This window comes from Phyllostomus hastatus, unplaced genomic scaffold (assembly GCF_019186645.2).
Source record: "Phyllostomus hastatus isolate PE091 unplaced genomic scaffold, TTU_PhHast_1.1 phas_contig_17, whole genome shotgun sequence".
Taxonomy (NCBI): domain Eukaryota; kingdom Metazoa; phylum Chordata; class Mammalia; order Chiroptera; family Phyllostomidae; genus Phyllostomus; species Phyllostomus hastatus.
Window position 1 is genome coordinate 1,347,835 of NW_025333664.1, and position 26,138 is coordinate 1,373,972.

The 26,138-nt window shown below is 65.4% G+C and overlaps 1 protein-coding gene across 1 annotated transcript in view; it reads right to left on the minus strand.

The window, feature by feature from the left end:
- CDH4 (cadherin 4) overlaps positions 1-18,138 on the minus strand; it is a 158,349-nt gene extending 140,211 nt beyond the window's left edge. Inside the window, exons 1-2 of the mRNA XM_045833384.1 lie at positions 17,876-18,138; positions 15,645-15,756 (exon numbers count right to left, since the gene is read on the minus strand). Of these exons, the coding sequence (XP_045689340.1) occupies positions 15,645-15,756; positions 17,876-17,932 (169 nt within the window). The 5' untranslated portion in view covers positions 17,933-18,138. The remainder of the gene's footprint in view (positions 1-15,644; positions 15,757-17,875) is intronic.
- Between the last annotated feature and the right edge of the window lie 8,000 nt (positions 18,139-26,138).

The window sequence follows — 26,138 nt, forward strand, 5'->3', positions numbered from 1 at the left end:
GGCTCCTCCGCTCAGGAGTAACATGTGATCAGGACAGGACACTGGGATTCCTAGAATTTGGTTTCTGAAAGTCCTGGCATTTTGGCAAAGGATGGGTGTGAGGGTGGAGCTGGGGGGCAGCAGGCCAGCGTGAGGACCGGGCTGTCAGCTGGGCGGGGACGACAGGCCCGCTCCCTACGCCTGGTTCCTCCCGCCGAGGACAGTGTTCCCAGTGCGCCGGTCATAGAAGGCTTCTGGGCTGCAGGGGGGACGGAGGGGCGGCCCTTAGGAAGGGCGGTCACAGCCACGTGGCCCCCACGGGCCCATCCCACCCCCACCGCCTTCAGCTGCTCGCAAGGAGGAGTCTGCAAGTTCACCCTGAACCTCCCCAAAGCAGGCTCCTGGCCACTGGGATCTAGAGCCAGTCCCACTTCCGAGGTGAAGTCGTCATTGGATTGGCCAGCCCCGCCTGGGACCGTGAGGGCACCTCCTTCCTGAGCGCCACTGGGGACCGTGAGGGGGGCCCAGCGAGGTGTCAGCTCTAAGGAGAGAGAACACGCTTTGTGGCCCACCCCATCCCCCACCCCGAACCCTTCCAAGCTGCTGGGATTCCTCCCAGCTTCCCAGCAGTTACTCCGATCCCTCAGCTATTTCCCCGGGGGGCTGAGCCCCAGGGTGGGGCCCCTTGGCAGCAGGACGGGTCCCCGGCCCCCAGCCAGGCAGGCTGCTGCCTGAAGTCACCCGAACACGATGACAGCGTGTCCTCAGCCCACGGACACACCACTGCAACGGCCAGGACGAGCCCTTCTGCACCTGGCTCTGGCACCGCAGATCAGCCATGGCTGCCTCCTCGGGGGAGCAGGCCTCCGGTGCGGCAAAGCGCGGCTCCTGCGTGGATCGGCAAGGTCTCGGCCGAGCGGTGCGGCTCCTGCGCGGTTAGGCACCCGGGCACTCCCAGACCCGGGTCTCCCTGGGTCGGTGTGGTCTGACAGCGGCAAGGAGGCTGCACGCCCAGGAAAAGGGACCCAGAAGAACAGGGTCCCGGTGCAGCCACCAGGAGAGGTTTCCGTGCCCCAGGCCGGGCGCTGCGAACGTCCCCGACAGGCCATCGCGCTAGGGCTGCAGAGCACTTGCCTCGCTTCCCCGGACAGCAAGGCGGCAGTTACCTCTGCGCCTCGGCTCGCCCCTCAGCGCTGGGTCCGCACGACGAGGCCGCTGTCGGCGGTACAGGCGGGACGGCCCCCCTGCCCCACACTAACGGCCACAGGGCACATCGAATCGCTTCCCGGAGAGAGGCCCGGGCCTCGCGCAGAGCCGTCCGCCGGGAGACGCGACGGAGACGGACAGCGCGCTGCGCTGCGTTCGGGAGTAAGCAGATAAGCGCCCGCCGCCACCGCGGAGGCTCCCTCACAAAGACGCCGCACCGGCAGCGATCCCAGTCCCACGGGGTCTCACCGCCGGCTTCCCCCGCCCTGGAGAGTGGCCGGGAGCGTCCCCGATCCCCGACGCCCTCATCAAAGATGCCATTTCCCAACAACGAAAGCTTTAACCCGAGTGACATTTAAGCAAGAAGGAAATAATATTACTTGAAACCCGATAAGGGAGGAATGCAATAACACAAGTCCCAGATAATGGCAGGGAGGGGCGCCTTCCTGAGACAGTGGCTGCCGTCCGAGGCAGCCGCAGGCCACGCGGTTTTCGCCCAGGAGCCCCTCCAGGGAGGGCGGGCGGGCGGCCACAGCCCTTGTCTGGGGATCGGCGCCTCCCCCCTCCCCTGGGCTGCGGGAAGTGATTAATTAAGGCCTCCTTGAAGCTGCGGCCTCCCAGAGCCCCCGGGGACTTTTCCACGGAGCCGTGCCCTTGCAGCATCCGCCTGGTAGCTGGAACCCCCATCCGGGCCGCCAGCACTAGGGCTGCCAGCGGGACCCGGGCCAGGCGGGAAAGGGCTGTCTTCTCGGCACCCCTTTTGTGGAGGGAGGGAAAGCCATGATGGCATGGTTTTGAGTGGAGGGAGGAAGCAGCTGAGGGTGAGCCTGGCCTGCTCCCAAGCCCTGCCCTCTTTGTGGCCACGCCCACCAGCCCCGCCCCCTGCAGCTGCCCCTGCAAATGCTCACTGGTGGGTCAGCCTCCAGGCCCCGCCGCCTCCCTACACCAAACCTGGGCACGGAGCAGAGAGACCTCGGCGACCCTCGGGCTTTGCTTTTCAGGCGGGGAACATGAAGCCGCGACCCTCGCGCTGTGACAGAGCCAGCTCGCTGCTGGCGGCGAGGGCAGGCGCGGCCTCCAGGCTGAGGGTCAGGGGAGCACGGAAGACTTTCAGGGTTTCAGTCAGAGCCCTGACCCTCCAGGCTGGGGCCCAGGCGCTGGCAGAGGCTGGAGCCCAGGCCTGGGACTCCCTGCGCCAGCCCCACGGCGGGCTGCGTCCTGCTCACGGAGCGATCGCACAGCCAGGCCATTGGCCCTTCTGTGGCGCTGACCCTGCCCGGCTGGAGGTGACGGGCGCCGGGTGAAAGGGCTCGGGGTCACACAGCGGAAGGTGCCGGACCCAAGAGGCACCGGGAAGCAGACCCAACGGGTGGGATCTCTTTCCCAGCCAGGCGCCGCGGCTGTGACGGAAGTCTGTCACCGCCACTGTACTTATTTATTTAATCCTCCCCCGAGGATATGCTCATTGATCTCGGAGAGAGGCAGGGAGGCGGGGGAGGGGAGAGAGAGAGACAGGCATTGATGGGAGGGAGAAACGCCGCCCGGTGGCCTCCCGTGTGCATGCCAATGGGGGACCAAACCGACAGCTGAGGTGGGTGCCCCAACTGGGGATCACACATGTGACATTTTGGTGCAGGGGACGATGCTCCAACCAACGGAGCCACCGGGCCGGGCACCGTCATTGTATTTCAAAATCAGAGCTTTCTGGGGGACGCTCGGCTCCGAGAGTTTCAAGGGCAACCCCTGCCCCCCTCCCCGCCCCCCCGCAGAAGGCACACGAGACGCCCAGGTACAGTTCAGGTATATCCAGGTAGAGACGTCTCCTGTAATAAGTGTGCGTCCGCAGTCTCCAGGGCGAGGAAGCCAGGCTACTCGCCACACGTTTAAACGGAAAAGATTCCCGAGAAGCACCGCCACCGCCTTGAAGAAGCTTCCGCCTTCTCCCGAAGGCGCCGTCACTCAACCGGGAGGGAAGAGACACGGCGGCTCCCGCCCCGCCCCTCCCCCACCACCTTCAAAGGGCCCCGGACTTCAAAGCGGATTTCAAAGGCCCCTGCTTTTTTGGCAGCGTGACATTTTATGTCTTCTACGCTATTTTTATTAGCCAGGATTGCAGAAAATTGACGTTCACCAACCATTAACCTCTCAAGCATGTAACTCTAGTCCCCCCCCCACCCCCACCTGGAAATACACCTTCCGTTCCTCTGCGGCTCAGCCCTGGCGCTGCCTCGCTCCTTTAAGAAAAAAAAACCACCCTCGCGAAGATGCTCTGTTCGCCGGAAAACACAAGTTCTATAATTTTACGGACTTTTGATCACAATTTTATAGCCTTCAGCCCTTTGCCGCTATTCTGTTTTTATCTTAAAATATGAGAACTACACCCGACGGGTTGTATAATCCCTTCTTTGTCTCCGAGGGGCGGCGGGAGGGGAGAGGGCGACTCGGAAAGGCGTCTGCCCGCAGCGGGGAGAAGGCGGCCGCGCAGCCACCGCGGGGCAACTCCCCTCGCACCCCGCCGGCTCCAGCCTTCCTGCGACAGGGCGGGACCCAGTCACGCCACCGCCTATTAATAAATCACGACGCCGAGAGCGCGGGCCCACCGGCGGCCTCCCTCCCCAGGAGCCTGCAGAGCTTTAAACAGTCACTCCGTAATTTATTCATCCAATTTTAAAGCGCACCTTTGGCCAAAAGGTCTCTGGCCGCCCATAAGGATGTAAAGGCCAAGAAGATAATCAAGTCCCCAAACAAAATCATAAAAACCCATCCAATCGAGCCGCCGTCTACTGGGGAAATGGCCGTCTCAAAGGCCAGCTCGCTGCGTCTAGGGGGCCGGGATGGGAGAGTCTGGGGCCGTGCAGGGAGAGGCGGGGCTGGGTGGGCAGGGAAAGGGACCCCCCCGCCCCCCCCCCGGCCCTGGACGCCTCTGTCACCCGTCCGGAAGACGGTGTTTTCTCTGGGGGTTGGCTTCCTGCGGGGGCCGGGCTCGGAAGCCTCAGGGAAAAGGACAGGAAGGGCAGATGCCCCGGCTGAGTTGGGCCTGCTATATACACTCGGCCTGCTGTATACGCAGCGAAAACCCGCAACAGCGGCCGGGCACGCCTCCCGGTGGGCACACAGGCCCGCCCCAGCCCCGCCCCCGCCTGGTGCCAGCCCCTCCGGCCGGAGGTGCCACAGAGGACCCCGAAGGGAAGGACACAGGCTGGGTGCCGCAGAAGCGGAGCAGCCCCTGGGTGCCCGGAGGTGCCTGGTCTCCGTGGGGGAGCCGGGGCTCGGGGCACAGGCAGGGAGGCTGGAGGGCTGGCCTCAGGAGGCAGGCTGCCCGCGTACCCCAGGCCCCTCCAGGACAGGCTGCAGGACCCCACTTTTTGCTCATCAGCGCCTCCTGCTGGGCGAGAGGAGTCCGAGCACGCTCTGACCACGCAGGGTGGCTGGGCCGCCGGGCCCCGCTGGCCTGGGGAGGCTGCTGGTGCAGAGCCCCGCGCAGCGGGCTGTATGGAGGGGCTTCGCTGGGGCCGGGAGGGGCTTCCCGCGTGAGGCCTGGTGCTCCCCAAAGCGGCTGCGCGGAGCGGCTTCCCCTGTCGACGGAGTTCCCTCGGCGGAGGCCCTCCAACGGGTGAGCCCAGGCTCCCCTCCGCGAACATCCGGCTGGAGGGCGGAGCAACGGAGAAGGGCGTCCCTCCAAGCCCCCCCCCCCCAGCGAACCAGCCCCCACATCAGGACGAGCAGGACACAGTGCACCCAGCCGGTCCCAAGGACACGGCCCAGCCCCACCCGGAAGGGAGGGAGACAGGGCGGCCGTGGCCCCACACAGCTCGTCCCCCCAGGTGCCCGGGGCGCCCATCTGCTGCCCACCCAGCGGGCAGAGCAGCCTGTGACGGTCCGCGGGCATTTGTGAGGCCGCCTGAACACGGCGGCAGAGGACAGGGACGCACCCCTGGCCGCCGAGCGCCGCAGCCGCTGTCCGGCGTGAGCGCGCGGGGAGCTGGGCAGCCAGGCAGCGGGGAGCTGGGCAGCCAGGCAGCGGGGAGCTGGGCAGCCAGGCAGCGAAAACGCGGCCGCTGGAAACTGAGACACGAGACGCTCGGAGCCAGGGAGATGCCTCTTTGCATCTGCACCGCCAGGCAGCACCGGCGGGAGGACGGGCATGCTCTTCCGGGAAGGCCTCGCTCGCTGCCCGCCGGGGGGGCGGGGCCGCTCCGCCGGCCGGCCGTTCCCCAAGGCGGACCTCCAGGTTAACCCAACGGTTACAGCGTATCTGCGCGGCGCCCCTGGAACTGTAATCCTCGTTAGGGCCGCATTGGCCGCCGGGGAAGGTGACGAGAGGGGAGGGCGTGAGCCAGGCCTACGGGCATTCTGATGAGACCGGCCCGTGACACCTCTGTAATGGAAAACGCTACATTGCAGCTTCACGCGGCCTCCCTCGCCAGCCGGCCGCGCACCTGAGCGGCGCTGGAGGCCTCTGCTTCCTCGGCAGACACCCCCCCGTGGACGCCCCCGTCTCCCACAAGGCCTGCCGGCCCTCTTCTGAGGGCTGAGGCTGGAACTCCTGCAGCCCGAGACCCGCGGGCAGGCTCCCGCGAGCACTGGCGGCCCCGGTGGGCGGAGGGGGTGGGAAGCGGGTTAAACAGGCCGACTCCAGACCAGGCCCCAGGACTTCTGATTCGGGCGGGTGAGAGGCCCGCAGCTGTGGTAACAAGTTTTCCTGCAGGCCTGGAGGCCAGAGTCTAAACAGCAAGGCTCCCCCCAGCACCCCCAGGCTCCAGGGGGGAGGCTCCTTCCTGCCTCTCCCAGCTCCTGGGGGCTCCAGGGGTCCTGGGCTTGTGGCTGCATCACCCCAACCTCTGTGTCCGTCTTCACAAGGCCTCTCCTCTGTGCCTGTGAACTCTCTTCTGTCTCTCATAGGGACCCTTGTCACTGGAGGGGGGTCCCCCCGGATAATCCAAGATGACATCATCCTGAGACCCTCAGCTATGCCTGCAAAGGCCCTTTCTCCGAACAAGGTCACGGTCACAGTGCCGGTGGTTTTGTCTTTTGGGGATCCCGTCCAACGCACTGCAGCTGGTCTGGGAGTGGGCCCAGGGGGCTGCTGGGCTCGACAAGCGTCCCCCAGTTCCTGGACCACCATGGGCATCCTGCCCCACTGCTTTGCAGATAGGGAAACTGAGGCCCAGAGAAGGGAAGACCCCCACTTTCTCTGCCCCGCCCCCACGGCTCCTGCCGCGCCAGCTGGCACCCCCACCCCTGGGTCACGCACAGCCGACGCCTGCGCTCAGCAAACCTGTGCACCGGGCCCCGCCCAGCTCTCCAGGCAGATCCGCCTCCACGGTGTTCAGAGTTTCCCTCGGGCCGCGAACCCCACCGCACGCCCACATCTGACATTTCTCCAAGTCGGAGGTGCAGTCGTGGGAAGGCCAGTGTCCTCTGTCTCGCTCAGAGACTAAGAGCGAGGTCCGTCCGGCAGCGACTCAGGGTCCACCTGCCCACCCACGGCTGCGGCGGCACGAAGCTGCGCTCCTAGCGGACCGCCCGCCGGGGCGAAGATGCGGGTCCTCCACTGGCCTCTCCTCCCGCTGGTGCGGTTCCTCCCCGCGGATATTTACCTGTCCCCGAAGGCTTACCTTAATCCCTGCTAAATCCCCGCACACGGTGGCAGGAAAGCAGCAGAGCCCAGCAGAGGCGGAGGGAAAAGCAGCCAGATCACAGCTGCTGCCTCCGCAAAGCCCGGGGCCGCGCACCCTGCAGTCCCAGGATCCACAGAGACGGGGCAGCCGAGTGGATCAGAGACCAGGGCCCGGCGGGCGGAGCTCCGGGAAGGAGGCGGGAGGAGAGAGTGCAGGAGGGCGAGGTGGGGCCCGGGGCTGGAGCCTGGGATTCACAGGGGCCTTCCCTGCCTCTGGGTCCCTCAGTCACCCCGGGGCCTCAGCTTCCCCCTCGGGGAAGCGGGGTGCCAGCACCGACCACTGAGGGGCCTCGGGGATTGAGCAGAGAACACAGCACAGCCCCCCCCCAGCACCTCCTTGAGGACCCGCATCACACAGGCGCGCAGAGGCCCCAGGACGCCCACGGCCTGGTTCCCCAAACCCCTGCGTGTGGGCTCCAGCTAGGGTGGGAGAGGATGGGTCCCGGACTCTCCGGGGGGTGGGCCCAGTGTCACCGCGGGGTCCTTGCACGGGAGCCGGGGGGGGGGGGAGAGCCAGGGGAGGCGACCCCAGTGTGGGACCCAGACAGGTAGCCGGCCTGGCTCTGCGGGCGGAGGGAGGGGCCGCCCGCCAAGGAGCGCAGGCGCCTCTGGCAGAAGCCACGGGCCCGCAACCCAGGAACCCAGGAACCCAGGAAGTGGCTGCTCCCCGGGGCCGCCGGGAGGGAGGGCCCTGAGGACCCCCCGATTTTCGCCCTGGGGGGACGCGTCCACAGCAGCAAGGAAATCATTGGTGTCGATCGACCCTTCACGCCTGTGGTCATTGGCGCTGCGCTCAGGAGCAAACACGATCCATAATCGAGCAACCTCCTCCCTGGGAGGAGTGGGCGGCGTGGGTATTCACGCCGACCTCACAGGGGGCCAGGCAGGTGCCCCCCCCCCGGGGATTTGGAATGCGCTTTGAGCATTCCACGAGGGTGCCCACTAGCATAGGGGAGGTCCTCAAAAATTCCAGCTTGACCCGGAGAGAGGCTGAAGGGAAACGACCTTGGGTGCCACTCGCTGGTCCAAGATGAGTAAGTTAGGGTTGTTCAGTTTTGTTCTTTTTTTCTGTTTGTTTAAAGGCGGGTGGGGGAGGGAGCCAGCCTGAGACAGTACCGGAGGCCACCAGAAGAGGGCAGCCTAGAGCCCAGGCCAAAAGTCACCAAAATTCGGAGTCCTTTGACAAAAGCAAACGATTTAACAGCCCAGCTTCCAACACACCAGGGTCCCCCCCACCCACCTTGGAGGATTAGAAGAACGAGCAAGTGCCACGAGGTTTTACAAGAACACACACAGGAGGACTTTCTCACCCTCGACGGAAAGAAACTCACTCAGCTCGCGGCGTTTTTTAGAGTGGAATTCTCTGGGAGTAAAAACCACCCCTTGGAAAAGTCAGGAGAGGTATATTGTTTGAAAAGACGAATGCTTGCGTGCTCACTCGCTCTCCGGTTGTGATGAGTTCCGGTATTGATTTTAAAAAAAGAAAGAAAGAGAGAGAGACCTAGGATCCTAGATCAGAGGTCCCTGCAAACAAACAAAGACCGGAGACCCCAAACCCAGGCAGCAGGGGCCACCTGCAGATGGAGGGCGGTCTCACACACACCCCCCCCATGCCCCCCCAAAGACGTGGGGCCCCGTCCCGTGGTGGCCTCCTCCAGACCAGAGTCCTCAGCCTTTCTCATGAGCCCCTCACCATGTCCCCAGAGGTTCACGCCACGATGGGAGACATTTATGACAACGGTCCCGTGCCTACACCTGGCTGAGCCCCCATGCGCTCCGGGCTTCCAGAACCATCCGGACTGCCTGGCAGGACTTCTCTGCTGTTCGCCGGCGCCGGCAGAGTCTGAGAAGGCTGCTCCAGGACTGTCTGTCACGCCCCCGTAACTGAAAAACCTCGTTGGCATCGAGCAGCCCGGCTCTTCTAACCCTGGGGCCGGCGCTGCAAACGCAAGGTGGCCCCCGAGTCTGGGGCCGAACTTCCCACCTCGGCGATCGTCAGCTTCTGGCCCCGCCAACGGGAGCTGGCGACGCTGCCTCCCTGGAAAGGCTTTCGTGAGGGTGAGGGTGACGGTGACGGTGACCAGGTCGCTGTGGGACAGGCCGGCGCGCAGTCCGGCCGGGACTCAACGTTACTGCGTTTTGATCACTCACAGTCTCGCACCCTCTCACCGGACGACGCCACTGAAACACCTAGACAAAAGTCGCGTTTTTCCTTAAAAAAAAAAAGTATTTATTACGCATGGACCTTTAAGAAACATATCCCATTGGATGTTTAGTAAAGACCCAGTCTGGTTTTTGGGAAGCAAGCGTATCACAAACCACCTCACTTCCAGTCTCTAGGACTTCGCTAAGTTTATCGGGAAGGCAGGCTCGGGTCTAGGGGACCCTGGGCCTTGAGGCTCTGGAAGTCTTGGTTCTAGTGAAACAGTTCCGAGTGGTGGGACTTCATTCCCAGCTGTTGTTCTTCCAGAACCGGCCGCTCAGTCTGAAGTTGCATACACCCTCGCGAGGGTATTCAGCTCCTTAAGCTCTGAGATCCACTCTGTTTTTGGAAAACTTGATAAAAAGGTAATTCCCGCCGCCCCCCCCCCCGCCCCGTACAGCAAGGATGAATTTGGCAGAACACAGCCAATATTAATGATAACAAAAAGCAGGACAGCGCATATATGCCATTTTCACTTCAGTGGCCGGTCCGTAAGTGGGTAACTTTATCGAGACCGTTTCTCCACCGACACGCGCCGCACGGTGGCGGGACTCTTGGTCATCCGACCTGGACTACACACGAGAAAGGAACGTGGACACACGCGGACTCAGGCACGCTGGTCGCGTGTCCAGGAAGTGACCAGGGGAGGGGACTTCCAGGAGGCTGTTGGTGGGGACTGAGCCGGTGCCAGCCCCCCAGCGAGCCGCAGGAGGGCATGTAGGGGCGGCAGACGCTGCAGCACCAGAGGGTGGTTCTCGGGAAGAGGTGGGCGTCCTCTTAATGAACTTAGATCCCGCGCTTCTGTGGTCGAGGGCTGGAGGCGTGCTCAGAGGGGGGAGCCGCGGCCACGCCCACTCACGGAGGGCGCCGCCCCCTTTCTGCTCGGGATGCCGGCCGGTCCCCCACGCCTTCGGAGGCGTGTTGTGGGCGGGCAGAATGTTAGCACGCAAACCACCCGACACCGTCACAACTCAAGAAGCGTCTTTGTGTTGAAGGACGCATTTAGAACACATGAAGCAAGGCGACGCCGGTTCTTTTCGCTCATCTCCCGGTGTGGGGCCTGCGGGGGCGCCTCCACGCCGCGCGGTTGCTCTCCAGGCCCTGTGGCCGTCACCGCCCCTTCCTCTGCCCCGCGGCCCACCCCGCCTGTCCACTCCCTCTGTCCTCCGGAGTGGACGCGCGCCCTTCACCCCTCCGTTGACTTCCTGCGGCCTCTGCGAGGCGTGCGGCCTCCGTCCCCACGGGAATGCTCTCTCGCCTTCCTGTCCGTGGGTCTCATCAGGGGCTCGTCCTTCCTCGGGAGCCACCCCCTCCTCGGCTCCTCCCTCCTGCGGTTTGCGAGCCGGGTCCCAGCCTGTGCGAGTCCCGCGGTGGTTTTCCCGGCACCCGCTTCTGTGTTCCACCCCCCACCCTTTCAGGGTCCCTGCCACATGAACCTGTGCTCTCCAGGAACGCCCTCTTCTTCTCCTGGGGTCGCCCCTCTGTCCGAAGACGTTCGGCTTCTGGTTTTCGCTGGTGACCCACGAGGGGCTGGGCCTGTCATCTGAGGACCTGCCTTCCAGCGCGGGTGACGGCGGACCGATCGCCCGGCAGCATGCTCTCCCTGGGGAGTTCACGGGTGGGGCGGCGGCTTCTCTGGACGCGGGCGGTGGCTGGCTGTTCCGCTGAAAGGCCCTCCCCGTAACCAGCCGCACCGTCGGCGGGCCGAATGCTCGGGTGAGTCTTGCCTTTCTCCACGCGAGAAGGTCTCTGGTAACTGTCTTCCTCCAAAGCAGCTTCGGCACGACTTCTTTGCATTATGTAAGCGAGGTGTGTGTGTGGGGGGGGGTTATGGCAGGCCTTCACAGATGCATCACCGGCTACTTTTTCTGCTTTGTATTCGTTTAAATATTCCTGGTTTTCTTCCTCAGCGAGATCTTGCTGCCGGCCACCGCTCAGCTTGTCAGTCTCCCACACCCTTAGGTCGGGGCTGGCAGCCTTCCCTCGGTCCCCGACCTTTCTGCTACGCCGCATGCAGGGTGTCGGCGGCCAGTCTGGTGGCCTGGTGGGTTTTGGAATCTTAACGCCAGAGGACGCGGTGACCGGCCGCCGGTGCCCGGGCTCCCCTGCGTGCAGGGACTGCGGTGTCTCCACCTTGTTTTTCCCGCCGCTCCAGGGAGAATGGGTCCAGGGCTCTGGAGTTGTCCCAGGATGCCACCTGGGACCCGTTCCTGGGCCACCTTCCTCACAGTCACAAGAGGGCTGCCCTGCTCAAGACATCACATCTGTATTCCAGGCAGGAGGAAGAGGTAAAGGGGAAAGGCATCGCCAGCTGAGTCTGTTCCTCTTTATTAGGAAAAAATAAAGCTCTCCCAGAAGCTGAGAGAATAACCTGATTAGACCTCACCGATCAGAAAGGGCCACATGGGCGTGCCGCCTTGGTGTAGGAAAGCCCACTAAAGGTGGGGGCATCTGAAACAGGGCTCGGTGGGAGCCCAGTGGACAGGCACAGGCAAGGCTTTGCCAGCGGGGAACAGGGAGAGAAGGGGCACCGGACGGGCAACGTGCAGTGTCTGGTAATTGTGACCGCACGTGGCCGGCCCGTCATCACTGCCACTTATCTGAACACTCACGGCCGCTCCCGCTCCTCCGCAGGCCAGCGGGGACCCAGGAACACCGGGGCGCCGGCATCTCCGCCCGGCCACCGCCTCCTTCTGCAGTACCAGCTGCGCACCGCCGCCCCTGGCGTCGGGCCTGATTCCGGGCCTCGGGGGTGCGAGGAGACGCTCTGCGCTCTTGCCCGCGTGTCTGGGGATGCCTTCCGCCCTGGGGGGAGTTAGTCACCTGTCTGCCCAGACGGGGGTCAGCTCGGCCTGCTCGGGCACACGGGCCGTTCCCCGCATGCTCCCCCGGCACGCCTGTCTCGAAGGCCAGCGAAGGCTACTTCCGGCCTGTCACACTGGGGCCCAGTCTTAGAGACCCACCCCGGACTCCCCGTATCTGGTCTCTCGGCAACCCTCCCTCTCTCCGTGTGTCTTGTGACGCACACGAGCCGTTCATTCAACAAAGAACGGCCTGTCCCCTCTGTGTCAGGTCCTGCAGCCCCGAGAAACCTGATCGGTAGACACTGCACCCGTTCCTCCCGTCTTCCCCCCAGAACGGAATCCCAGTTCTGGGACCGGGTGATGGACCAGAATGGGTCTAAGCCACACGGGGCAGTGGCTGCCGGAGTTACAATTCTCTGCTTCCCAGCCTCCTAGCTCAGAGTGGCCCGTGACCTAGTTCTCGCCGATGAGAACTTGTGTGAAAGAGCTCTGAGAAAGTACATTCCTGACGCAGGGAAGAGACGCTGATGCTGCTACCTCTCCTTCCTTTTTCCTGCTCCAAACTCAAACGCAGTGTCTGGAGCCACAGCAGCCAGTTTGCCAGGATGAGGCGATAAAGCGACGAGCCAAAGGAGGCGGAATGCTGACAGTAAGTATGGGGCGTGGGGAGGTGCCCCAGATCAGCTGCTCCAGCCCTCCACCACCTACCTCCGCACTGTTACTCGAGACTAATTACCCCCATGTAGGATTCCGTCCACCGGGTTTTACCCTGTTGGCCAAGAACCTCCCAAAATGATCTAAATGGTAAGCCAGAACGGCAGGGCTGCTGCTGCCCGAGTGAACCTTAGGGTTATGTAAGAGAGATGTTTAACCAGATCACATCAGTCACCTGATGGGGAGGCAGAGTGTGGCGTGACGGTCACGAGATGGCCCTGCACTGGCCAGGGGAGGGGGCAGGAAGGAGGAAGTCTCAGGACAGACATGCGGTCACCAGAAACAGAGCCCATCTTCCTGCGGTGCCTGAACTCACGGAGCCCACCCTCCCCCGGCAAAGTCCAGGCCCCACCCCCTCCCGTGACCAGCAGGTAAGATTTCTGCTCACCTGTGTCCCTCTTCTGCGGGAGCCTGGGGAGATAGGATGCACGCACCCTGCATCCCACGCCGCCGCCTGGCACGCCCCATCCTTGCGGGGGGTGTCGCCCTCCAGCCGGTCTGGGTTTTCCCAGACCTCTGCCCTCTGGAGAGAGGGCGACGCAGGCCACCAGCTCCCCTGCAGCCTCTGCCGGGCTGGCGGTTAATTATTAACAGGGCGGGGAACCGGACACCGGCCCACAGCCGCCCACGGCCGCCCCACACGCTGGCCCAGAGAACCTGCCATTTCAGCCTCAGGAAAACGGCTCAGCCATGCCGTTTCAGGCCCTGCCGTGCCCCAGTGAGGGCGGCCATGAGTGGCCCTCCACGAAGACGAAGCTACCCCGTAAGCGTACAGGCGACTACATTCAAAGGCGCACCAGCAAAAGCAGAGACTCGGAGGGGACGCAGGGACGCGGGGACGCCGAGAATCAGCGACACCGACGCCTTGCGTTGCCATAGGGCGGCGGATCCGCTGTTCGAAAGGTTCGCGATAGGTACCATCGGATCTGCCGCCCTGTTGGGGGAAACTATTTTAAGCCCAATTAGCATGAAGTTTGGAGATTGCAAATGGTTTTCATTAAGACATAAAACAGAATGCCACGACATTTCTCCCCTCCACTCGTCATAAACAAGTTAATTACGGAGCAGCAAGCCGCCCTCTGGAACCTGGGCGTCTCCGAGGCCGCCGGGAGGCTGACCGGGCCAAGGGAGGCCCATGGGGCGGCCGTTCCTCGGACGGAGGGCCGGTCCTCAAACGCGGCCACACAGAGGCTCAGCCCGGCCCACAGGGGTAACTCGGGGGCGAGCAGTCGTTGCCTCTCTCACTGGGTTCCCACCGCACTTCCGGAAATATCGCACCTTGTGATTATCTTTGTCACACACACACACACACACACACACACACACACACCCCTCAACCGCGATCTGGTCGTTTGCGAAGCTTTCTACTCGGATAGAGAAATTTTTATCTCCCTGGTTGGGGTGCGCACAGGTCGGCTCTCACCTCCGTACCTGCGACGTTACTTCTGAGATGACGCCGTCTCTCTGCCCCGGGGTTCTTCACCTTGAGGAGGGCCACGGGAAGAGGACAGGGCGGGGCTGCCGGGGAGGGGCTGGGGGGGCAGTGGGACTCCGGCCCCCAGGGGAGGGCGCTGCAGATCCCCCCCGGGTCCCGGGACCCACTCTGCTGCTCTCTTCTCAGCCGCAGCCAGCGATCACAGCCAGGCCAGCGAGGAGACACTTGTTCGCAGTCTCCCTCCTTATTGTAAAGGGGCAAGACCCTGCCGCCCCCTTCCGCGGCAGGCGGCACCTGCCGTCGCTGAAACAGAGGCGGTCCTTCCAGAACTCCGCGGCAACACGGACACGCGAGCCTCCTTTCCTGTTCAGGGCCACACCTGGGGAGGCTCCGGGGCGTCGGCTTCAGGACACGCTAACGGCGGCGGCGGCACCTCCACACGTAACAACACACTGAGAGTGGGAGGAGCGTCGGGCCCTCCCCGCGGGCGCTCGGGGGAAGACGCCGTGACCCGTGGTCCTGCAGGATGCTCGCCGCTCCAACGACGTTGGGGCAATAACACTCCGACCTCACCCGCCTCCTCACAAGCACGCCCACCGTCCAGGGGTGGGCCCTTCCCGGTGTGTGCTCTGTCTGTCTGGCCATCTGGCCGTCAACGCAAGAGTCAAGAGCACCACCCCCCGGCTCTAGCAGTCGACTCAGACGACAGCAAATAAGAAGAGTTGGATTCGGGGCAAAGAGAAAATCCTGATTCAGGCGGCGGGAACCAGGGAGTCGGGGGGGGGGTCTGAGGACTCACCGGCTCAGGCAGGTGGACCTGCCAGTGCCCGGGGTGGGGCGTGTGCGTGTGCATGTGTGTGCGTGTGCAAACCCTGCGCCCCTGCAGCACAGACGGGGAGACCGCAGCGGTCTGAGGACCAGTTCGTCCTGAGCGGCGACACTCAGCTGCGATGCTGTATCTCAAGTTTGCTCCCTCCATCCCCGGGAAGTCAGCTAAATTCCTCTTTCTGGGAAACTGAGGCAAGGAGGGGCGCCCCGGGGCAGGAGGAGCCGCGTCATCTCCCCTCCCCCGCAAACACGGAGTCTCATCAGTGTGTCCTGAAGGGCGAACAGAACCACATGCACAGGGACCCGCCGCCCTCCCGGGTCCTGGCGCCGCCTGGCCTCGCCCTCCCGGCGCGGACGGAGGGGCTCCCTGGCGGCCCCCTCCCGGGTGTTTCCGTGTTGTCGGCGGGACGGTCGGGGAGACGAGTGCCGCGCACGCGAACAGGACATCCATGGGCTTATTTCCCCCAGTTCCCACCACACCGCCTGCTTTACCGTGCATTGCAGAGCCAGGGTGGTTTAAGCATCCGGAGTTTCACACATAGAGAGACACTTCGTCAGAAAGTCTCCTCCGCACACACCGCTTGGGTGACGACCGCATTCCGGTGAGCGGCCCAGAACACGATTCCCCTCGCTCGGGGTGACGCCACGTCATGCACCTGTGACGCCGTGACGCTGCAGCCCCGGGCCGCACCTCACTGACCCCGGGACACAGAGGGGGGGCTCGGGTGGGCCCGTCAAAACGTTCCCCGATCCAGGGCAAGGAGAGGGATTCCTCCCTGCCTGTGCCCACCCTACCTTTGAGGAGCTTCTCTCCTTCCAGAACATTCTGGGAGATTAGTGCCGTGTAGTCTTCCTCGGAGAATCCAGCCTTGCAGGTCTCCCCGGCCGCAAGGTCCCCGCCGTGGGCCTGAGATGGGAAAGCGAGAGGTCAGAACAAACGTCACGTTCACAGGGATCGGGCCCGACGGCCCACCAGGGACGGGCTGTGCACCGGTCTCTGCTCTGACGGGCCCGGACGCGCCCTGGGGCCCACCAGACTCGGAGCCGGGTCGGCTGGGGGCCAGGCGAGCTGGGGAGGGGCGGCCGGCGGCTGTCTGGGCGGAACTGGCACTCGGAGGAGTGAGAGCAAGAGCAGTGTCCAGGAGGCGGCAGACCGGCCGGCCGGAGAGCCAGGAGTTGGCCAGTGACAACAGAGGGGGGAGGCCAGGAGCGGCGGAGGCCAGGGGGCGGCTGCGTGCCGCCACTTCACCCTTCGGTAGCAATCCTCCCGCCCCCCCCCCCTGCCCCCCCGCCCATGGGTGAGGTGGGCCACCAGGGAGGGGAGTGGCCGGGGAACGGGAGGGGCGGTTGTCTGGGACTCGGCTGGAGGGACCGGCCAGGAGGCTGGGGGTGTGTGTGTGTGTGGGGGAGGGGTGGTTCTCCCTCCAGTGCTCTCGGCCCTGCCCCTACTTCCTCTGCTGCTGGTCCACCTTCGCAGCCACTTCTCTGCCAGGAGAGAGGGCCCCCCTAACTGACAGGAAAGGGTGGGTGTCCTATCCTCCTCCTGCCCGCTTCCCAGCGCCCCGGCTCTCCCCCCCAGTGGGAGGTGGTCTGGAGCCCCGCGCAGGCAGGCAGCACAGCGGCGTAGGAAGGCCCCTCCGGGCGGGGGAGTGGGAGTTACGGGTCTGCCGCGGGGCTGGGGACGGAGGGAGAAACAGCCACAGGGAAGCGACCGCCTCATCGCCAGCCCGGCCAGGGCAGGCAGCGTGGTGAAGCCGGCACCCCTCAGCCTCCCTGCAGGACACGCCTCCCACGCCGCAGCCCCCTCCTCCGCCCCTCCACGCCTCTCGGCTGGAGGCTGCCCCAGCCCCAGCTCCCAGCACCCACCATTGCTGCGGACGGGGGCGCCCCCCAGCCAGAAGCACCAGAGAAGGAGAGGGTGCAGGGTCGGGCCGCTCTTTGGAAAGGCTGGGCACGGCGGCTGGGTCCTGGGGCACCAAGCTCCATGGAGATGGGCGCCGAGGCAGTGCACTCGCCCAGGAAAGTTTGCAGTCGCCCCCGGAGAGTGCCAAGCGCACCCCGCGCCCGCAGCCTCGGAGCGGCCTGCCCACGGGCGCCGGCTCATCTCCGAGGTTACACCGCGCGGCCCGGAAGGAGCAGCGAGGCCGAACGGCCACGAGAGGGGGTTCCTGCAACTCCCTCGGCCCCTCCGCCTCCCACCGGGGCGCCCTGGGCGCAGCCCGCACGCCGCCCCCCGCGCCCTGCCCCCAGCAGGCGCAGAGCAGACTGGGGATCCGGGCGCGGGCTGCGAGGGAAGGAGGCGAGCGCCAGGACCGCGCTCCGCGGACACCCTGGCTCTGCGGCCGCCCAGCGCCCGGCTCCGCAGCCCCACTCGGAGCAGAGAGGGCCCCGCCCGCGCACCCCGCCCCGCGGGGACTCCGCGGCGAGGGTGTCCCGCGATCTCCATCGCCGCCCACCCCCCAGCGACGGTCCTCGCCGGCACCCAGAAAACCCAGGCGGGGTTGCGCCTCGAAGCCCCAACCCCCGGCAGGGGTGGTCAGACAGGGTGGTGCCCCCGTCGGCCAGACCCCCCGCCCGCCGTCACCAGGTCCCCGCGCCCGCAGCCCCGGTCCGGCTGTGTCCAACAACTCCGGAGGCACGCGGCTCCCGGGCGATGGAGGGCGCGCCGAGTCCGCCAGCCGGCGAGCCGGGCTCTGGGCAGCGCGGCCGCGGACCTGAAGCAGCCGAGGGATGCTCCACGGTCTTCTCCCGGCAGAGCTCCCTCCGTCGCTGACCCGCCCGGCCAGCCGCCCACACTCCCGCCCGGCTCCGCACCGCCGCTCCGCGCTGTCCCGGCGGCTCCACGCTTCTGCCAACCGCGGGCGGCTTCGCGGGGCGCGGGAGCCGGCTGGATGCCGCGGTGCGCGCGGCGAGGGCCGGGGAAGCCCGGGAGAGCTTCTCCGGTCGTGTGCGCGCCCCACCGGCTCCGGTGACGGCCCCGCGCCGCTCCGGCTTCCAAGACGCCGGGGCGGGAGGCGGCAACTTACCCGAAGAGCTCCGGAGAGCGAAAGCAGCACCAGGAGGACGCCGGAGCCCGCGGTCATCTTCCCCGCCGCGCCGCGCCCCGGCGCCCGCCCTCCCGGAGCCCGGAGCCTGGAGCCCGCTCCTCGCCGCCGCCGCGATCGCGCCGCTCCACGGGCCCCGAACCTCCAGCCCCGCGGCGGCGCGCTCCTCCGGGCCGGTGCGTCCGCCGGCCTCTCAGCCGCCCGCGCCTCTGTTCCGCGCGCTCCGAACCGCAGGTGAAGCCGCGCGGTCGCCCCGCGGAGGCCCCGCCCGCCGCCCGGCCCCTGCGCTCGTCCGCCTGACGCGGGCCTTAAAGGCGCCGCGCCCGCACCCCGCCTCTCCGCCCGCACCGCGCGGCCGCGCAAGGGCAGGGCATCTGGAGCCCAAGCCCACGTTGGCCGAAGGGGCCTCAGACGCTCCGTTTACTGGGAAAAGTGTGTGTGTGTGTGGGGGGGGGGCAAGGGGGGGGCCCAGGGGCTGAAGACTGTCGAAGACGCGGGGTTTCTCGCCCCCCCCACCCCCTGGGCACCCCTCCTGGATGGGGAGCCCCTGCTGCCTCGGTCCAACTCCCCGCTGGGCGGGGTCCGTGGCGGGAGCAGGCGCTCCGCCGTGACCTTTATCTTTCAGGTGTCATCTCCCTGAGTCCACAGTCGCAGGCCACCCTCAGGGCCTGGCGCCCGCGTTTAGCCAAGAGAGGCCTCGGGCTGGGCTGCATGTCAGGCCCGGGGGGCTGTGCAGACCCTCCAGCGCCCTGGAAGGCTCCGAGCCTGGGCCCTGGCCGGCGGCCTCAAGGGGACTGGGGAAGCGGCGACTGCTGTTGGTGCCGCAGAACGCACGGGGAGGCCCGAGAGGCCGAGGAAGAGATGAGAAACCCCTGGAAATGAGAGGGAAGGAAGGGACTCCTCGTGGGCAGGCGGGCAGGCGGGCAGGTGGGCAGGCCCGCGGGCCGAGGGGCTCTGCCAGGGAGACTTCTGAACTGGGGGCCCTCCTTTAAGGGGTCACTGGGCGAAGGCTAGGCACAGCTCGGACAGTGAGGGGTGTTGCTGCCCGCTTTCCCTCGGCCTGGAGATGTGTGGGGAGGGGGCTTTGTTTGCTCAGACGTCTCCCAGCGTCTCTGTCTTGCTTTGGGGGAGCGCTGCGCCCGGAATCCTGGTGCTCTGGCTGCACGGCCACGCCGCCAAGGAGGGGGAAGCCGATGGAGGGGGACCGTGGAGCTCCAAGGTCACCGTGCAGCGCCAAGGTCGGAGTCGACTTGGGCAAGAGAGCAAAAGAGCTGCAGACGGAGCAACCTCGGGTCCTCCCCCCAGAGCCCGCACAGCAGGGCAGGGCTGCCTGCTGGTTAGCGCCTCGCGCCGGCCTTCCGGAACTCAGACTCCAGGTCACTCCCTCCAGAGGGGCCCCGTGAGAGCGCTGGGCCCAGAGGAGGGCGTGACCTTGGTTTCCCACCCCGAAACCTGTGCGGCCGGTAAACAGAGCACTGCGCCGGCCCCTCGTGACCCCGAGTCTGCTCCGTTCCCCGCGAGGCGGTGGGAAAAGACACACGTTGCGCCATTTCCGGGGCTCAACGTGCGGGCACGTCCGGCTCGGACTCACGCAGAGGTGGCCGGTGCCCAGGGAGGTTTCCTGGGCGGACCCATACGAAACCCCACTTGGGGGTCGCCCACTCCGAGCCGCGTGCTCCCCACTGGGGAAGACCTCCTCCGCTCGCCCCCCGAGTTCTCAGAGAGGGCCTGGCCACCCACCCGCGGAGAGAGCTCACCCACGCTCCCGCGGGCGCCCTGCACCTCCCACCGCCTGGGCCTGCCTCTCTCTGGCGTCACGAATTCCGAGCAGGATGGGGACCGTCTCTGCAGCAGACGTGTCCCTGAGCGCAGCGCTGGCCCAGCTGCGCTCCGCCCGGCGGGTCGAGTGCCAGTTTGAAAAACAGGAAGAAATCAGTGCTGGGCGCGGCCCGAGGCCCAGGCACCGACCGGAAGAAATGCATCCGCCTGTCTTGTCTCCCGCCACCACGCGACCCGGCGTCGTGGCCGCGCTGGCGGGCGCCGGGACTTCCGGGGGGTCTGCGCGCGGACCTCCTGACGGATCCGGCCTCGGGTCAGTCCGCGAGCAGGAGCCGGCGCCAACTCGGTGTCCATCCGGACTCTGTAGGTGGGCGCGGTTGTCATCCCCAGCACGTGCCCGGGACGGAGGGAGACCAGGCCGAGCTGCAGGCCCTGGTCCCTGGCGTGGGGCGTTTCCCGGGCGCCTTTGGGGGGCCGAGCCGGTTGACACAGCGCAGCGCGGGGGAGCTGGTGCCGGCGGAACACCAGCCAGAAGCACTGCAGTGGCGGAGGGGGGCCCGGCAGAGAGCGATGGTTTATCAGCCTCGCGTGGCAGCCGAGGCGGTGAGGATGCGTTCCAGAGCAGGGGTAGTGCGGTCTCCAGCACGGGGGTGGGGTTGGGGGTGGAGTGGGAGTGGGGTGGGGGTGGGTTTTGAAGGCTGCTCTGCAGCCCGGCCCCTCCCAGAATGCCCCCCAGACCAGCAGCATGTGCACCCCTCCGCAGCTTGTTAAAAATGCAGAGCCGACCACAGGCCACATCCCAGGCTCCGGTACGGAAACCTGCGTGCTGACCGGCTCCCCCACATTCCACCTCTGCCCTGGGGCAACTGGGGGGCTTCAGACTCTGGGAGAGGCTCCTGCGAAATGCGGATGCCTGGCTGCACCCCAGGCCTGCTGACTCGGAGCTGCGGGGCACCAGCCTGGGGCCCGGCCTTTCAGCAAGCTCTGGAGTGGGTGTTCACGCACGCTAGTGTCGCGGAACCACTGGCCCACCCCACGTTCACGGGCGGCTCCTGGGTCCCACTGTGGACCCACTGGCTCTGCATGTCCTGGGTGGAGCCTGGGCGTCAGCACCGGGCGGGAGAGAGACGCAGAGCTGCCCCCAGCACCTGGAGGAGGGGCTGCCACCCACCCACCTGCTGGTGCAGAGCCCCAGGGAAAAGCCCGCTTTTGTTTCCAAGAGACGGGGAGGATGCCTGTGGGAGGGTGGCTGTGAGGGGCCACTTGCCCTGGCCGCCCCCCCCCCTCGGGAACGGTCAGTAGAGGCCGGACCACGGACGTTCGAGATGCTGGTGGCACCACTCCCCCCACCCCACCGCGGGTCGAGGTGAGTCTGGGGAGGGGGTTCATCCGTGGAAGCGAATCGGAGGCTTCCGCGGGGCTGGGTTTCCCTGCCTTTTCCTCCGATGTTAATTTGTTTCTCCCCATTTCACATTATTTTTGTAGACACTTCGCTGTTACATAAAAAGCTGTTTTGTAAAGAAAACAGGGAGATGTAGCAAAAGGTGTGTTTCTGGAAGAAAACAACCTTTGTGGGCACATGACGAGGCTGAAGGCACCAAGCACATGGATGGAGAAGCCCTGTCTTCGGGGAAACGCTAGGGACAGACAGACAGACAGACAGACGGGGCAGGTGGCAAACGGAGCTCTCTGCCTTCCAGTCCAGCGGCACTCACCGTGAAGGGGACCCACGACAGGGACCGGTATCCTTCCTGCCAAACCCGTCCGCCCCCGTCCACGGAGGTGGACAGAGGGATGCGTGGCGGGGCCGGAGGAGGCCAGTTCGGCTCGAGCGAGCCGGGGACGGGGGCTCTGGAGGCGGCGGGGGGGGTGCACAGTGGGGAAGGGGGACCGTAAAACAAGTGTCTGAGGAGAGGAAGCCAATTAAACCGTCAAGTGGATAATATTAGATTTAAAGGGAAGAAGAGAGCGGCGGGTGGAGGGGGGGTGATGCTGGAAATACGAGTGTATCGAGAGTGGCAGTGCAGCCCCGGAGAGACCGGGAGAGACCGGGAAGACAGGAGGAAGTGGGAAGTGGACTTCGCGAGTCCAGACCCCGCTGGGATGTGGTGCCAGCTGCTCCTCTGCTGGGTCCCGGCCGGCCCTCCTAGCCGGCCCTCCTGGCCAGCTTGGCCTGGGGGTCCCCTGGGCCCGGGTTGCAAGCGTCCTTGTAACTCCCATGGGACCTCTGGGGGCAGGCTCTCTGAGCTGCCCTGTGAGAAGTCTGACCACCCAGGGGTGCTGTGCTGGACAGGCCAGGCGCGGGGGTGGGGGCGGGGCGGCTGCCAGCTGTCCTCCCCCCTGCGCCCACCTTGTGAGCGAGGCTCCCGGCCGGCCCGGCCACACCAGCCCGTCCCCCAGCGGAGTAGCTGAGGGAACTCCACCGACGCCCACAGCACAGACCCCCCCACCCCCACCCCGCCGGAATCCCTGACCCGTGAGACACGGTCCGAGGCGGGTGCGGGAAAACACCGCGTTGTGGGCGGCGGCTTGTCGCACGGCGCAGATGACCGCAACGCTGCCCGGCTGGAGAGGCGGGGGCACCGGGCCCGCGCCGTCATCCCCACGGCCCGCTCACTGGGCTGCACACGTCCAGGTGCAGGAAGGACGCCCAGGCTCACTCCCACGCAGCCTCCGGTGTGGGGGGCTCTCAGCCCCTTCCGGCTGCTGTCCAGTCCAGTGTTGTGTGTGTGTGGGGGGGGGTGCCTTTCCTCGCAGGGAACAGCCGGCCCAGCACGGCTGACCTGGCCCCCACCTGCTGTAAATGCAGCCCGCGGACCCTGGCTGTCCCGCCGCCCTGCAGAGGCGCGGCCCTCTCGGACAGCTGGAGGGGAGTAGCCGCGCTCAGGGGGCGCCGGCGCGGCGTGCAGCCCCCTCCACGTCCTCCCCTCGCACACGGAGTGCGTCACTCACTCACACTCGTATTTGCAGGGGGAGCCAGACAAGAATCCTGCATCTCGTCTCGTGCTCCCGCACCCCGGTCAGAGGCGGGAGGGGGAGACACAGAGCAGGAGTGAAGCCGTGCCCTTCAAGGGGCTGAATGACTTTCCCGGCCTCCCTGGGGACCCTGCCCTGGTGTCTCCTAAATACTGAGCGGTGGGGGAGGGGGGCAGTGGCCCTGTGCGTGTTAGGTCTGGAGCAGCCCCCCAGGCAGGGGGAACTGGGGACACTTGTCATCTGTTACCACTCCAGACACAGATGCAGCACCCCAAGAGGAAAGTATGTGCTTGCCTCTCCTGCGCCCCCTACTGGGGACCTGGCCTGCAACCCAGGCTGTGCCCTGACTGGGAATCGAACCGGTGACCCTTTGGTTTGCAGGCCGGCGCTTAATCCACTGAGCTGCACCAGCCAGGGCTCCAAGAGGAAAATGTATGGGGGAAGCACAGCACGTGTCATCTCTAAGGTGGTGAATGGGGGGCCTGGCCAGCGATGCTGCACCTCCCCGGGTCCCCTGATGGGGGGGCCGGACGTGGACAGCTGGCCGCAGCCCCTGCGGAGGGGCAGCTGCTTCGGGGGGCGGCCTCCGCGGGCTTTGCTCCCTGACGTCCAGCTGCACGTGCAGCAGCCATACAGCCGGAGGTGGGGCTGCATGGAGAAGCCAGTGGGGGGTGACCCCCCTCCAGGGTCACCAGCCTGTCCCCGCGTCCCAGAGCAGGTGCGCCCCGTCTGGAACCAGCTTGTAACGCACCTCCCGCCCGCCCTGTCTGCCTGCTCCCAGGAGCACCCTCACTGTTTTACGAACGCACGTCAATTAGTTACGTTTCTCCTGGGGCGAGAACAGCGAACACGAGATCTACCCTTGTAACCAGATGTAAACTGCACAAGACGGTGCCGTCAACTTTGGGGGCCGTCGCATCCCCAGAGCTCTGGAGTTCATTCTCACGGTCTGCCCGCTGACGACGACGCCTGCCTCCCTCCCCCCAGCAGCCCTGCCGGCCCCCGGCAGCCGCCCCTCGACTCCCGGTGCGTCGCCGGGGTGAGATTCCTCGGGGACGCGGAGCTGTTCCGCACCTGTCCCCGGCCCGTTTCATTTCACTGACCAGCGCCCTCCCAGTTCTCCTGCGTCGTGGCACCTGGCACAGGTCACCTTCCCTGGTGTGCGCAGGGCATTTGCTTGACCCGCACACCCAGCCGCAGACGCTCGGGCCGCCTCTGCCCTGGCCGTGGGGACGGTGCTGTGGTGACGCGAGTGTGCACAGGCAGACACGGGGCGTTCTCCACGACGGACGACACGCCAGGCCTGCACACGTGTGAGACGAGGGAGACCACGTCGGGCAGCCAACCACAGCCGGCGGAGACGGGAGGCGAGGGGTGCAGGGAGCGCTGGAGAGTGCATGGACACACGGACATCTGCAGACACGCCCCGAACAACCAGCGGGTCACAGCACAGGTCAGGGGGCTTCAGGGGAAGCCTGGACACGGCTGAAGATAAAACACACCAGGGCACACGTGAGGAGCAGCCAAGGCCGTTCCGGGAGGGACGTGCACAGTGGTCCACGCCCACACTGAAAAAATAAACAAGAACAAAAAAACCCCTCAAATAACCACCCCTAGGAGCTATAAAGAAAAGAGCAAACCAAGACCAACATTAGCAGAGGGAAGGAAATAATAATTCGAGCAGAAATAAATAAAATAAAGGGCTGAAAAATAGAAAAAAAACAAAAGTAAGAGTTGTTTTTTTGAAAAATAAACAAAATCAGCCATGCTTTGGCTAAACTAAAAAAAATAAAATAAGAAAGGAGAGAGGGCTCAATAAATTCAATCAGAAGTAAAAGAGGAGACGCTATCATGGATTCCACAGCAGTGAGAAGCGTCCCGAGAGGCCGCTGTGAGTGAGGGCCCCCCCACAAACCGGACAACCGAGAAGAAACGGGGGGTCCCCAGGAACACAGGACTCACCGGGACCCCACCGGGAGGGAACAGAACGTCTGAGCAGAGCGACCCCCGAGGAGGCTGAACCGGTCATGAGAACCCTCCCGGCAAAGCCAAGCCCAGGACCAGATGGTCCATCGGTGAGTTCCCGCCAACACCGAGAGAAGAAGGAACACCAGTCCTTCGCAGACTTTTCCTCCAAAACACCGAGGACAACGGAACACTCACACTCGGTCACACTCGGTCACACTCGGTTAAAAGGCCGGCGCTGGCTGATGGCGAAGCCAGGAAAAGCCGCTCCGGACAGAACTCCCGTCTGGCGCCATCGGGGGGCGCCCTCGGAGAACACGGGCGCAGAAACCTCCGGAAAGCGCCCACCCGTTAAAGGGGTCGCACTCCGTGGTTGGCGGGGTTAGCCCCTGGGAGGCAGGGGCACTCCAACAGAAAACACCAGTGGACGCGACTCCCCACAGCAGCAGCGTGACGGGTGAAAACCGTCTGACCGTCTCCATGGGTGTGGGAAGAAGGTGCTGATGAGGCGCAAGACCCTTTCAGGGTCAAAACTCCCGACAAACGTGGGAAGGGCAGGCGCCACGTCAGCAGAGCGAAGGCCACCCATGACGAGCCCGCCGCTAGCAGCGTGCTCACAGCGAGAGGCTGGAGGCGAGGAATGGGACCTGCTCCTTCGAGTTCAGGACCAGGGAAGGCTGCCCGCTGTCACCGTCTCTGTGGAACGCAGCACCTGGGGTCCCCGGCAGGGCGACGGGGCGGGAGAAGGAGACAGAAGGCACCCACGCGGGAGGGGGGAAGGCACCCACGCGGACGGTCTCTGTGTGCGGGCGACGCTGTCTCGTTTATGCGCAGAACACCCTGCGACACCAGAACGCGGCCCTGTCGGGCTTCGAGAAGGGGTTCAGTCACGTCGCAGGATAAAAAACAAAAAAAACCCACATGCAGAAATCGCGTGAGGTCACCTGGACACAGACCCCACCCGAGTCCCCGCCTCAGGCTCCGCTTTCGGGGACTCCCGCTGCACGCACGGACCCCAACACAAGTGCGTGTGCATTGTCGGGGGGCGGAGGGGGGTCCTCCTCCTCCCGGGAGCAGGAGGGGCTGGCCCTGCGCCTGGAAAGACCACCGCCGTAGACCCTGCGAGGAAGCGACTAAAAGTGCAGCGTGGGAGCGCAGGGCAGCAAACGTTTTAACCGTTTTTCTGTAAAACAGGAAACCGAGTCCTGGTTTTCAAGCCACCCAACAGACACCAGTCTGTCTGCTTCCCGGTGTCCCCGAGGCGCGGAGCGCCTCCAGTCTCGGGAAGGCTCGGCCACCCCCCAGCGGCCTCTCTCCTCGGAGTCGGGGCCCCGGTGTTTTCTGAGTGCCGGCCGTGTCCCGGAGGTCTAGGGCAGGGGGCTCGGCCACCCGTGCTACAGAGCTGGGTGGTGGCCCTGCCACCTCCGGGGGCACGGGTGTGCGTAGCCTTCTACATAACTGTGTGTGTTCATTTACATGGATTTGCCCGCTGTGTCCGAAATGTCACTGACTCCCGCTGCGTACA